This window comes from Aplidium turbinatum, chromosome 1, assembly GCF_918807975.1.
Source record: "Aplidium turbinatum chromosome 1, kaAplTurb1.1, whole genome shotgun sequence".
NCBI lineage: Eukaryota > Metazoa > Chordata > Ascidiacea > Aplousobranchia > Polyclinidae > Aplidium > Aplidium turbinatum.
In genome coordinates, this window is record NC_137472.1 from 20619585 (window position 1) to 20632998 (window position 13414).

The following is a 13414-nucleotide window of genomic DNA, read 5'->3' on the forward strand; positions in this document are numbered from 1 at the left end:
CTGCTGTATTACTTTTGCAAGACTTCGACTATATAACGATTGGAAACATTTGAAGCCTCAACATCGAAGTAACTAAGACTGGTGGTTAAGCTAAAGTAATCGGTGCAAAATATGCTTGGTTAACTGCTAATCTGGAAAAATCATTTAAAGTTGTTCCAATATACTTCCTTCATATGATTTAAGAGGTGATGTTATATCTGTTCCCAGTTTATGATGGATAAACGGAAAATGGAGGTCTATGAAGCGAAAATCTACGGAGTTCCAGAAGGTTTCGATCTTGATGAAGCTAAGAAACTTTTGCAAGAGGTTGTAGAAGACGGCTCTCTGGTTACAGATGTAAAATATTTTCAAAATCCTGATGGTTCTTCCAAGAAATCTACCATCGTTGCATCGCTGACAACTCCGAAACGTACGTGGAATTCGATTAACCAGGCTTGCTTCGAAAAATTGATTATAAAATTTAGGTATTGTATTTTTAAACTGACTGTGTATTTCCTCATACTTTGGCCACCAAAGGTGTTTGGTTAAAATGTTTAAACTCTTAACATTTTTTTGAAAACGTTTGAAATGTGAAGAATTAGTCGAATTGTCATGATTGGTCTTCCGCTCTGTCATAAGAAATTACTTATCGTAAGTTGAAATCGAAAAAGTGATTTGTTTTAAATTACTTTATGGGGTAAAGCCTACCAATGAGAATAGTTAGTGATCCAGTGTGAATGTCAGAAATTGTAAAGGTATAAAATGGTCAACTGGAATGCTAAAATCATCTTGCACAAGGTAATTTTCTTTTTCTTTCGTAAATGTTAATATCCGTTTATTCAGATCACAGCTTTACTTTCCAAGGTGCAAAATAGTCATTTTGAATGATTCATCTAGGTTTTTGTTGGGGACAGGACATTCTGTCGCGGCCGACCTGTCTGTAGACCAGCGGTCCCCAACCTTTTTTTTCTTTTCATTGTCTTTTTTTAGATTTTTAGACCGTTTGTTTAGGTTGTCTCGCAGACCGGCAATAGCAAAAACGAAGTTTGACATCTAGGTCACGTATCGAAGTATTTTCTTATATCGGTTTAAACCATGGTTTAAACACAATTTTTAAGCAAGATTTTCAATTTAAAGTAGGCAATGTAAAATTCGAGGTCTAGGAAAGAAATAACTGTGGTTTAGCAGGGGGTCTGAAAGGATTGCTCCCCAGAAAATTGTGACGTATAGTTGCACACCTTTTAAGTTTGTTTGACTATACCATCAAATTAAAACTGAATTTCTTTAGAAGTTTGAGTGACAAGTTTTGATTTAAAATTGAACCTACGGATTAAATATATTTTCTTTCACGACTACTGAAGGATTTCAATAAATTTATTTGTTGAAGGTTTGTATAGCATTGTGTGGGCTTAAAGTAAAATATCGAAAATCCCTCTGAGGTGCCCTCACCTTTCGTATACCGGTAGCTCATTTATAATCTGTAGGTCGTTCAGCAGATGGGGTATTTTGACCGGTAGACGCTTTAACATAGGACACTTTTCTGTATGAACCACCTGACTGCAGCATTGTGAGCCTTCTAGCACTCAGCCAAAGAGTTGATTCTTGCTTTAAACTTGGTTAATTACAGAAGAAAAAAGAATAATGGCAAGGTAATAATCAAACCCACACCATCGAAATGAGTAATCCCTAGCCCTATCCCTCTAGGCCAGGCTGGCGACGGAGAAACGTTTATTAAATTTACTTTCTAACGTGCATAAGTTGCATGACTGCAATCAGCTGATTTAAATCTTGCCTTCTGATTGGTTAATAAGCCTCATCTGTTTTAGCGATATGCAGATTACAAATACGCATACCTGTGTAGCTCATAACTGCAGACAGTGCACACCGTTTCGGCCTTCCGGCCTCCTCAGTGCAGTAGGTACACTGGGTATGGCCACGGAGCGGAGTCAGCAGAGATGTATATCTCCGCCATGAATGGAGGCTCCATGTGACATGGATGGAGGATTGGAGGCTCCATGTGACGTTTTCCCATTTGTGGAACCTAAGCTCCAAAAAACCGCCAACCTTGCCAAAGTGCCCAAACTGCGAGCAGTGAGCTTTGCGCAATGCATAGCAAGGTGCCTGCAGTAAAGTGCTCAATCGTCGTAAGCCAAGAGCGTCCATAACTGCAGACAGTTGTATAGCTCATATGTTTTTTATACATACAAGGCAATTTCACCTCATACCTAAAATAGGTCAATTGAGTTGTTATGGTAGTTACTACAATTAGTATCTTGGTTTTTGAGGGGCTCTTACAACCTCACCGGTACAGTACTATTATTTAAGTTCACTACCGAAACCATGCGTTTTCAATGCCACCCGATAGGTTAATAAATGGAAGTGAGCAAGCAAAAGAAGCGAAAAATTTTTGAAAAAACGTAGAAAATTTAAGTTTTTTTTCCAATTTTGGAGGGAGGCGACCTACGTGACCGTGCCCCTCCTTAAATATGTTACTTTACTGCAAATAAAAGGTAATACTGATTTGTACGTATTTAGTTCATAACTGCAATTGTTTCCAGTGTAATCAATTATTTTAAGGCTGAAAACATTCTTTCCACAAACTTGCACTTATGACAGTCATTTTTGACGTGTGTTCTCGCCATCCCGTGGTAACCTTTTCGCAACCCGATGTTTGGGGACTCTTGCTCTAGACCAGGAGTCACCAAACTTTTTTCTCTGAGGACCGGATTGCTGTGAGATTAACAGCTGCGGGCCGGATGCAAATTGCGAAAAGATATACAACTATTTAGAATCTCCATCGACTTGAATTGAGCACAATAAATAACAAAGTCGGCGGTGGAATAGCAAAGTTGTGTTGAAAATCGAAAGGTTGCTGGAAAATTTATCTCCTGCTGTGATACACTACAGGGCATCGTGCTCATGAAAAAACATTACATCTTTCCAAATTTGGCCTAGGCTGTCCCCATTTGTGGTGACCTAATGATAAAAACAGAATTATTAGCAGGTTGCGTGTAGCTCAACAGCAACATCAGTCCTTTACAAAAACTTGGTGACTTTTTTTTAACAGTTGTAGTGCAGCTGTTATTTCGGTAGCACGTAGCGGGCCGGATGAAATCAGTTCGCGGGCCGTAGTTTGGTGACCTCTGCTCTAGACAACTGACGCAGCCGACCTGTCGCGAAGACATCTCATCGCAGGGTACATTTCACTGCTAGACGACTTGACGCGAACTCATCCCTGCGCGAACTCTATATGATTTTTCATCATTTGTGCGATTTAGATTCGTAGGCGGCATATATTTTTGATCAATAGTAAATGCTTTTCATTAATAGTACAATACTGTATTAAGAACATCAGCAATCTACCTGTATTAGAGTGAGAAGTTTTAAGATAACTATGTTGCTGTTTCCTAAAATAGATCAACAGATGTCCAAGATTTGAGTATAACAAGCTGTGATGAGGAAGCGCTAATCGGATTTGTAAGGTCAACTAAAAGTCTTGACATTGCATGAAATATCTGCACAAGGCAAGAATGAAGTAGAATTTGCATCAAGTAGTCCAACTGTGAGATGTACCTTGCGGCGAGATGTTCTTGCAAAAGGTCGGCTGCGACAGGATGCCGTGTACCTTATTTTTGTTTTTTTCACATTATTTCAGGTAATTGCCAAGTCACGTGACTTTGAACTGTATTGAGCCAATCACATATTTCAGCAAAGCTTAGTCGTCAAAACGAAGCAATTGTTAGAAAAATCACAAAATTTAAAAACAAATGGAGACAAGTTTTTTGTCGAAGCAAGTTCTTTCGATATCCGTAAAACTATAAAATGAACGTTTTAACATAATTTGAACTGAGCAACAGTTCTCGAGTAATCGCTTTGTTGCTTTCTTCCAGGACCCGACCTTGATGTGGCTTCCCCAGGACCCGACCTTCAAAACAAATTATGGTTTGTCAAGTCGAAATTTCGAAAGTCAAGAGTCCAAAGATCAACTTTAGAGCAATCACGCAAGAAAGAAATGTTGCTTGTAAAGCAATCAATGGTAAATTACAGATTATCCCGTTGCGGAGACCCCATTTCGGACAAGATCGTTTCCGTGCGGACGTTGTTAGAAACCTCATTTCGTTCTTTAATATATCGTTTCGGTGGGGATAGTGAATGTACATTATCCGTCGGTTGTATTGTGAGTAATTCTAGCAGCTCGATTATTGATCAGGTAATTAAAGAGCATTTATGCCATTCGGTAAATGTCGGTTTCATACCGTAGATTAGCGCTTCCCAACCTTTTGCAGCTCATAGCCCACTTTTACTGAAAGATTTGTTGAGACCCTTTGCGGGACCGACAAACTGTTTCAATCATGTAGAAAGAACTGAAATAAAACAAACAAAATAACAGAAAACGTAGTTTAATTAATGAAACACTTGAGCTTGTTTCTTGGGTATGATCAAATAGAAAACTATTGAATGTCGGTTATTTTCTAAAAGAGTGTTATTTAATTATCAAAATTTGTAATATTTTGAAAATGTATTGAATCCGCCTACCTAAATGATCCCCCTACAAATTTTCGAAATAATCAACATCGAGTTGTCGGCTTTTCGAGAACGTCCGCACGTAGGCGATCATCTTCGAATCGACATTTTGAAATTATCATAGACCGTTAAATTAAAAGCTGAAGTATAACGTTTTTAACTGAACGCATTGTATCCACAAAAACGAATCACACAACAGAGTTACTACTCACGAACTATATCAAGCATTGCTGAGTTTCAATGTGCTTTGACAATAATTGCTTCTCCGAAGTAGTATGCTCAGTACTTTCACATAATTAGTCCAGCTGCGCTCCCACTTATAGTAAAATGGCCGGTGCAGAATCTTTCTCTGTACTCTTTCTAAAACCTCTTCCGCAATATCATTATCTTTTGTTTGATTTTTTGGCACATGCAATCTCTCCGTCTTCGTTTCTCTTTTCAATTTTCCATCATCAGGAGCCTAATTCATCCATTGTAATTGCCAGCCTCATCACCACTTTGTACGACTCGTATTTTGTTTTTAGTCAACTTCGTGTCATATAAACTCCAATGGCCTTTTTTCAAGCAACCGATCGTGTCTGGTTCGTCTTCAGATACTTCACCCGTTTGTGCAATGGAACTTAAATACATGGACATTTGCTTTGATACTTCTGGCAGCTTCACGTTATTCTTGTCCCCTTCTTGTTCTAACTTTCACTGATTTTCCTTCGTACTCTCAAACACTTTCCACCACTTAGCCTTCATACCTTCCTCCTTTAGCTCCTTCATAATTTAGCTCTTTATACCTCCCTTTCTTTCCTTCGCAAGTGGTTATCATATAGAGTTGAGCAACCAATGTAGCATGTTTCTGCTAACCATGTTGCTCTGGTTGTACAGACAAAATGCACATAGCTATATCTTAAAAGTTTAATCGTGTTTCTAATTAAAAACTCAATTTGTGTAGGAAAGAAAAAGAAAATTAGAAGAGGATGTGCACGTGATCGACATGGCGGATGCATGAACATTGAACAGCCAGCAAGGGATGTTACTGCAACAGCTGATAACCGAAACCAACTGGTTTACCACAAATCATGAGAAAGTTTCTGTTTACAGCTTGTTGTGTCGATCTTCTAATCACTTAATAAATATTTTTATCGCTTTTAAATTGAGGCTTTGTGTAAAATTTTGAATTTCGCGCACTTGTCAACTTACTGTTCTTCATTGACCAAATTTCGAATTAGCACTTATGTTTTGCGAAAAACTTTGTTAACTACATGACTTATCATAAGATTTAGTTTAAATGCGTGAGCTCTACAACAATGTGCGCAGTTGTTTGAGTTTGAGGTGTCAGTCCTCATTGCTTTACTGTTTGTTCAAAGTAAAGACCATATTTCGTAAAACCGCTCCTACGATCATGATTTTTATGTTATGGTTTTTAGTTTGTTTGCAGACTTCATATCTTTTGTGAAAAGCACAGGTGAATGTTTGTGTGTCCAGTTTTAATTCGGTGTTGTCCCCGTTACCGAAAGTAGCAGGATCTACCACAACTTGGCCAAGTCACTCTCAAACCAGGTCAGCGTAGAGAAGAGATGTGATACATCGCATTGTGGTAGATCTGGTCACCCTACGTATGATGATGACGACTTATCGTGTTAGGTCGGATTTGATATTGCAAATATTATCAAGCATTGAACCAGATGCGTGTAAACTACTCATCCCAGGTCCCATTGCAAGGTTGTTAAATAGGCGTAACTTCTATATCAGCGACTACAGGTCGCGAACATGTCTTTGCTTGTTTAAAACTTCGTCGTTTTGCTACAGCTGTAGGGATGTTGCATTTGCTAATAGTAGCCAGAGATGGGCAAGATCACCAGTATTGGGGATCTTGAAGATCAAGATCAAGATCACCAAGAATAGGTGATCTTGAAGATCAAGATCACCAAACTATGTGATCTTGAAGATCAAGATCGTGATCTTGAAGATCAAGATCGTGATCTTGAAGATCAAGATCACTTTCAAGATCACTTTTTGTGTACTTGAAAAATAATGAAGTTTTTGATCAATGATGTTGCAAAAAATAATTACTATAAGCAACCTGGGTAAAGGTATATAGTTGGTATTGCTAACTTTTACTTTTAACTACTCGATCGCTGGCCAAAAAATTGTAATAAGTTAGTGACTGTTGCTATTAGACCTATCAATTGTTGACGTAGTTTGCCTAGAATCACAATTTCACACCCAAGGCCGAGGTTAATTATAGTATAGTTCTGAAAAAGTCGCAAAATTTGCAATTAGTTTTATACTTTTTATTTATAATAAACAAATAAAAATAAACTTTGAACTGCATCATTTTTTACCAAATTTTAGTTTGGTTCATGTGGGAGTTTTTATTCGTGTTACTAAGTAGTTTTAACTTTCACTGTATTATGTCAATGTTTATTGCACCATTTACCCATCTGGCAACCTTGATACTGTTGTCTGCTATCAAAAAAGTTCAGAGGTTTGCGGTCAGACAAACCGCTCCATACTCAGACCGTAAACAAGTCTTGGTCTGGTTGATTTGCTGCAATAAACCACTTTACATGACCAAAGTCGGCTAGAGTCCAGATTTTTTAACACCGCCATTCTACACTTTTGAAATATCTAAAATTGGGTCAAAGAAAGAAAACATTTCTTTAAAATTCACACATGGAAATTGTGAACAAAGTTAAATCATTTTTTATTATACGTCAACATAAAGTACACGGAAGTTGACTTCTTTATTATGACCAACACAGAAAACTTTTTCAATTTTGAAATGGCAACACTGACCAGATTAGATGGAGACTTTAAATCGTCTTTTGTTGGACACATATCATATTAACAGTGACTTAATGTTAGTAGTTGCCACTAACTACTTTGTACAGTACGAGTTCTAAAAAAATGACTCTATCTAGTAAGTAAACTTCAATTTTAAAGTGATCTTGATCTTATTGTTCTTCAAGATCAAGATCACTCAAAAAAAAGTGATCTTAGATCAAGATCAAGATCACCAAAAAAAAAGTGATCTTGAAGATCAAGATCACGATCTTGATCTTCAAGATCACTTGTGATCTTCAAGATCAAGATCACGCCCATCTCTGATAGTAGCCTATTCCTCACATAACAATTCTAATTGTTTTCAGGTTTGATGTTTCATTTCAATTGATACTACAGCTGTGACTGCGTTGCTTTTCATGGGCGTTGTAATGTATTGTACCATGGCTACCTGGAGATAAGGCCTGATTTGTCACATTTTGCAGAATTTTCCAGAATTTGCCAATTTTTGGTAACTGTTTGAATAAAATTTTCTAAAAGTTATATTTTAGCCTTTATAGCCTATCATTGCGAATCAGCAAAATGTAAAGAATCTTAGATACTGTCTGACTGAAATTTTCTATCAGTAAATAAGTACAGTAATCAAAATGTGACGAATCAGACCGCATCTCTAGGTAGCCATGATTAAACTCATGTTACATGTTTGCAAATCCACGTAACCTCTGAGCAAATCTACTCTCAGCCCCGAATGGCCACTAGCCTACACTGCTGTAGACTTCATAGTTCAGTTACAATGAAGAACCGCCGGTCCTAGGCTACATTTTACATCTCTTTAGACCACAGCAAGTGTTTTGAAAATATTCGATTTTGTTAAATTCTCAAGAATATCGTATGTTTTAGCAAGTTAGTCTATGCAAACAGTGTCTTATTGATTTAATGTCAAGTACTTATTCTGTTGAGTCCATAAATTTACAATTCGACAATTTAAAATTAAAAAGTTAAATCTACTAGGAAAGCAAGATTAGATACCCATTCTGGATTACGAAATTCTGTGGCGTTAATGTTTTATTTTCAAGGAAAGTTGCTATTTCATTTTTCAGCTCATACACTCGTGCAAGCATAGCTCCTCGACTTAGCCAGCGAACATCGCAGAAATACAGGACATCACCATATTGATTCTTTGTTTTATGGCATAACAATAGACTAGTACGAGGTACTTATGGCGTAACAATACCACAATTTTTTCAAACAGCGCTAACGCTGGAGTTTGAAACTCAATAAGAAAGGCGGTACGTATTCTTGTGATAACTAATTAATATGCCTCGGGCCGGACGATTTCGCATGGCCGGATCCGGCCCGCGGCCGTAGGTTGCCGACCCTTGATTTAAATGAACAGATTGCTGCGAAAACTTTTGATCTTGTGCACGTGCATTGCAACAGTGACCACTCGGCCACAACTTGAGTGGTAGGGTGTTTCATTTTTTCCACACTTTCGAAATTAAAAACGTTTGAGTTTGCATATGATGGGATTTTGGACACTGGTTTGAAAAATGTAATTTTTATTCCATTATGACGTCATTTAGATGTGGCACCGCGTGGTCGAAACTCGTGTAAGGCTAAAAATATGGGATTTCCCTTAACTCGGTAACGGAACATGGTACAGAGACGAAATTGATGTCAAAATACGCAGAAGGGCTGCTTTCCTGTACCTACAGTACTTAAAACCCTTTAACTGCCACGCTTTTTTTGATGCATTTTTCAGAATTTAGCTTGAGCAACGCTTTGATTTTGAACTGCTGTATTTTGAAAACGGTGACTGCCAGAAAGAAAATAAAAACATGAAAGTTGTTGCACTTTCAACAGTCTTTAGAAATATGTTTACAAGTTTTTTGTATTTTTTAAAAATACCTTAAATGACTAAAATTTCTGACAAAATACAAAAATTTTGCATTTTTTTGATTTTTTTTTTCGTTTCCGTTTAGATGTCTAAAAAAACTTTAAACTGCGGTAAACGTCAGAGGTAGATGTCAGGCAAGTGTTAAGCTTTTCACACAAACGTTGTCACAGTGATATTTATGCGAAGAACCGCATAACTTCACTTTGCACAAAAAATAAAAATTCTCTGTAAATAATTGAAAATTGCAGAAAAATTTCAAATACAAACCTAGCAATTTTTTTCAACTTTTAGAAAATACGAGTCTTCCTCATTTTAAAAAAGTAACACTCATGCAGTTTGGCAAACCAAGAACATGGTGATTGCAAACAGTGTGTGTTTTTTTAGGGCTCGGGCTCTTAAGGGCCCGTGGCAGAGGGTTAACCGCTTTGCTGCGACTGTGCGAAAATATTCATCTAATTCAAGAACTTTTCAAAGACCACCACCTACAAGCCAATTCTTCTGTTCGCGCTAGGAAGCTCTTTCATATTGTGATATGCCTTCTCTCGCTGTGATAAAACACTGGCCTAGGCCTATAGCCTATGTATCTGGTACTTAAGTCAAGCTCTCTATACCAAGGCTCAAACATAACATCTTGTTAAAACATAATCAAATTAATCATCTGACCAATGACCTTTCTTCATTAACTTTTGCATTCACCACATGCTTAGCAGAGGTGAGCGAAGTCACTTTTTTTTTACTCCAGCTCTACTCCTGCTCCAAAAGTATTGACTCCGGCTCCAGCTTCAACTCCGAAGTTTATTTGAAGTGAAATAAGCGTGAAACTACCTTTTTCAAATAGTTTTTAAAAAATACAAAGGAGTCCAAAAACACCCGAGCTTTTTTAAAAAAAACTAGCGGGTGGGACTTTTAAAAAAACTCCCGGGTTTTTCTCAACCCTGCTATTGCTACACTATGCCCCCCCGCCCGGACAGGAGAATAACCAACTTTTATGATTTAATTTAAGGTGGTTTTAACAGAACATTTTTGCACGTAGGCTAAAGCAATCACCACTTTGGATCCTTAAGTCCGTCCCGTTAGCTCAGTGGTTACGCGCCCGGCTCAAGATCAAGCGGCGCTGGTTCGACTCTCGGGGTGTGCGCTTGAGCAATGCATTTCAGGACTGCTCTCTATTCAGCGGCACCTAGTGAATGGAATATTTTTCCGGCAACAATCGGAAAACTTCACTCTGCCAATCTCGGTAACCAGCCCTGCGTCAAAAGCCTCTACAACAATGGCTCTTAACTTTTTTCCTCCTTGGCACCACTTTGAAATCACCGACAAGTTCTCGCACCCCGTCTAGAATGACTTAAAGTAATGTTGTTTTCATAGGTAAATAACAAAACCATTGTGTTTCTTTAATCTTTATCATCTTTATTCATATAACTGACAGTAAAATAACACAATATGACGCTTGAATTGTACGGGGGATCTGAAAATTGGGTTTTTTATTATTTGTGTCTATATCCATCTGTACGATTTAACGTCTCCTATTCCCCGTATTGCGAAGGTTGGTGGCCAACAATCTTTTATTCTAAAATCTACTCTGTGATGACATTTCTCCATGCCACCGGCCGCGAAGGTCGACCAAGACGAAATCTGCGGTTTTGCCAACCGTAGATCTTCTCCAATGTAGTCTAGTCTGCGCTTCTTAGGACACTTACAAGGGTTATTTCCATGGACGTTAGAGAACTGAATTTTCTTTGGCCACGCGTCTTCAGCCATGCGTTGCACGTGTCCGTACCAATGCAGCCTTCTCCATCTCATGACATGGATGCTAATGGAAGCTAAACCTGGATCTCAGCTCTTCCATCGTCACCCGGTCAGAAAGGCACTTGGAATAGATCCATCATTCCATGGCAATTATCATTGCAACATGGCCGATTTCGCTTTTTAGAGTGGTGGATCATGTCTCACTTGCATGCAGTAGAACATTCCATACATACATATTATGCATGTGACCTCGACCACCGAAGGAAATATCCTTGTCCATAGGAATAGGGATGAGCTCACAAAAACTCTTCCAGGCCAATTGCATCTTCACTACCATGACATAGCCTACTTACAGCCTCCCGACTGGCCAATCATGTCACTTAAGATAGCAAAAGTCTAGGACGACGCCAAACTCTGCCTTACCTATTGTCAGAAGTTGACTCCGAAACTGCCTTTATTTCGTTAGTTATGTGAAAAATGCGAAATAGTTTCTCCGTATAGCGGTGGTTAAGCAACAAGCTCAGTGACGCTTTTGTTGTTGTTTCCTGTTGATAATGGCATCTAACCGTGGTGTGTTGGTGCTAACTACTACTCGCATGTCAAGGATCGAAATAATGTTTTTTTTATATAGGAAGCAGGCAGGAATATCCTGATTCCCTAATTATTCCTTTATAACTAACCCTAATCATTCAGCATTCCTGCACCCCATAGGAACAGCACTCACACCCCTAAGGAGTGCGGGCTTCCCCGGTTACGAACCCCTTCTCTACAAGTAGCCTATGCGAAATGTCAGTCCGATGATAAAGATTCAAAAACCAAACCAACCAATTTATGCGCAATGCACTCAATTACCTTTCCGGGACCTTTTGTCACATTACGAGCCCCTAGGACAAAAGGATAACAACTTTTATGCTTGAATTTAGTCGTTTAGGAGGGTTTTAACAAAACATTTTTGCGCTTAAACTATAAAATCACAATTCCGGGCTCCCCTACAATCACAGGCCTGGGCCCTCAAGGGTACGCCGTACCCTCCGTACCCCCTCTCATAGCCTTTGGTTGCTGAAAGCGAAGCAGGGTTTTTCACAATTTCAAGGAGAAACGGTGGAGACTCCGAAAAAAGACTCAAAGTTACGTTTTCTGGAGACAGCCACTGAGAATCATGCTCCAAGAAATATCTGTAAACTACATCAATCACTACTTGGTTGATTGGTTTTGAATCTTTATCTCGGACTCAAAAGCCTTGATAGATTATTTCTGGTAGTTTCGCATAGTGGCTTTTTGACGCAGGGCCGGTAACCGAGATTGACAGAGTGAAGTTCCCGATTGTTGAAGTGTTATTTGCGGAGAATTATTCCATCCATTAGGTGCCGCTGAATGGAGAACAGTTCTTAGAATGAGTTGCTCAAGCGCACATCCCGAGAGTCGAACCAGCGCATCGCTTGATCTTGAAGCTTCTTCGTTCACGAAGTCACACGTCGCTAACTAACTAAGCTATGCGGGCGGAGACTTTAAGCTTCACCTTCGAGATAACAGATAACAATCTCGGAGGTGACGCTTTAACCCCCGACTTTTTACCGGTAATGACCGCCGTAGTATCTGCCATCACTGAATAAATATTAGGAAAAATACTTTCGCAAGCATCTTGTGTGATGGTATTGTACAAAATTTCACTTGTGACAGATGTACCGGAGGAAAAAGATTTATCTGCGATCAATGCTTCCGCCTTGCTACGCTTCTCATTGATAAACTGGCCAAGGAAAACATATCGATCCGAGCGGCCACACGACCATCGTAGCAAAAATTTGCATGCACTTAGCAGCTGCACTTCAATTTTCTGCAATGCCATCATGCGAACTTTTTCACTTTGACGGAATATCGTCGATGCTGAAGCAATCCGCCCCGATAGCTCAGTTGGTTAGCGCGTGACTTCGTGAACGAAGAAGCTTCAAGATCAAGCGGCGCTGGTTCGATTCTCGGGGTGTGCGCTTGAGCAACTCATTCTAAGGACTGTTCTCCATTCAGCGGCACCTAATGGAAGGAATAATTTCTTGAGTTTTGCGTATTGGCTTTCACCTGTAATTGGTTTTAGCAAAACAGTTGGATCAGTTTCGTCTTTGTCGGAACTTTCCAAGTAAGCCAAATGGGTCTCACTCTCAACTTTCATTATTTTTTGTTTTTTTAGCTCTGTAGCAGTAATGCAAGGTAAATTTGCAGCAACAGTTCTACTGACGGAAGCAGAGGTAGAGGGTGAGTCAGTATCCATTTCTTTCCTCACTCTTTTAGCTTTTTCCATCGTTCGTTTTGAAAATTTATTATCCAGACTCCATCCTATCATCTTTCTTTCACTTTCCTGATCTAACGAAAATTCAACCTCTATCGCTGGAACACGATCTTCAAATGCACATGCACACAGAGAGAGGATTTTAAATTGGTCGATCAAGACATTGTCAGTTCACGTCACAACAAGAGGCGATGTGCTCTTTAATTGCA

General features: G+C 38.9%; 1 protein-coding gene across 2 annotated transcripts in view; it reads left to right on the forward strand.

Annotated features, from left to right (window-relative positions):
• LOC145778472 (uncharacterized) overlaps positions 1–8450 on the forward strand; it is a 37435-nt gene extending 28985 nt beyond the window's left edge. Inside the window, exons 7-9 of one of the 2 annotated variants that reach the window (XM_082589956.1) lie at positions 208–409; positions 3870–4015; positions 5447–8450. In XM_082589956.1, coding sequence (XP_082446082.1) covers positions 208–409; positions 3870–4015; positions 5447–5503 — 405 coding nt within the window. In that variant the 3' untranslated portion in view covers positions 5504–8450. Of the gene's footprint in view, positions 1–207; positions 465–3869; positions 4016–5446 lie in introns of those variants that run through there. The other variant, XM_082589964.1, reaches the window with a different exon arrangement.
• Positions 8451–13414: the final 4964 nt, after the last annotated feature.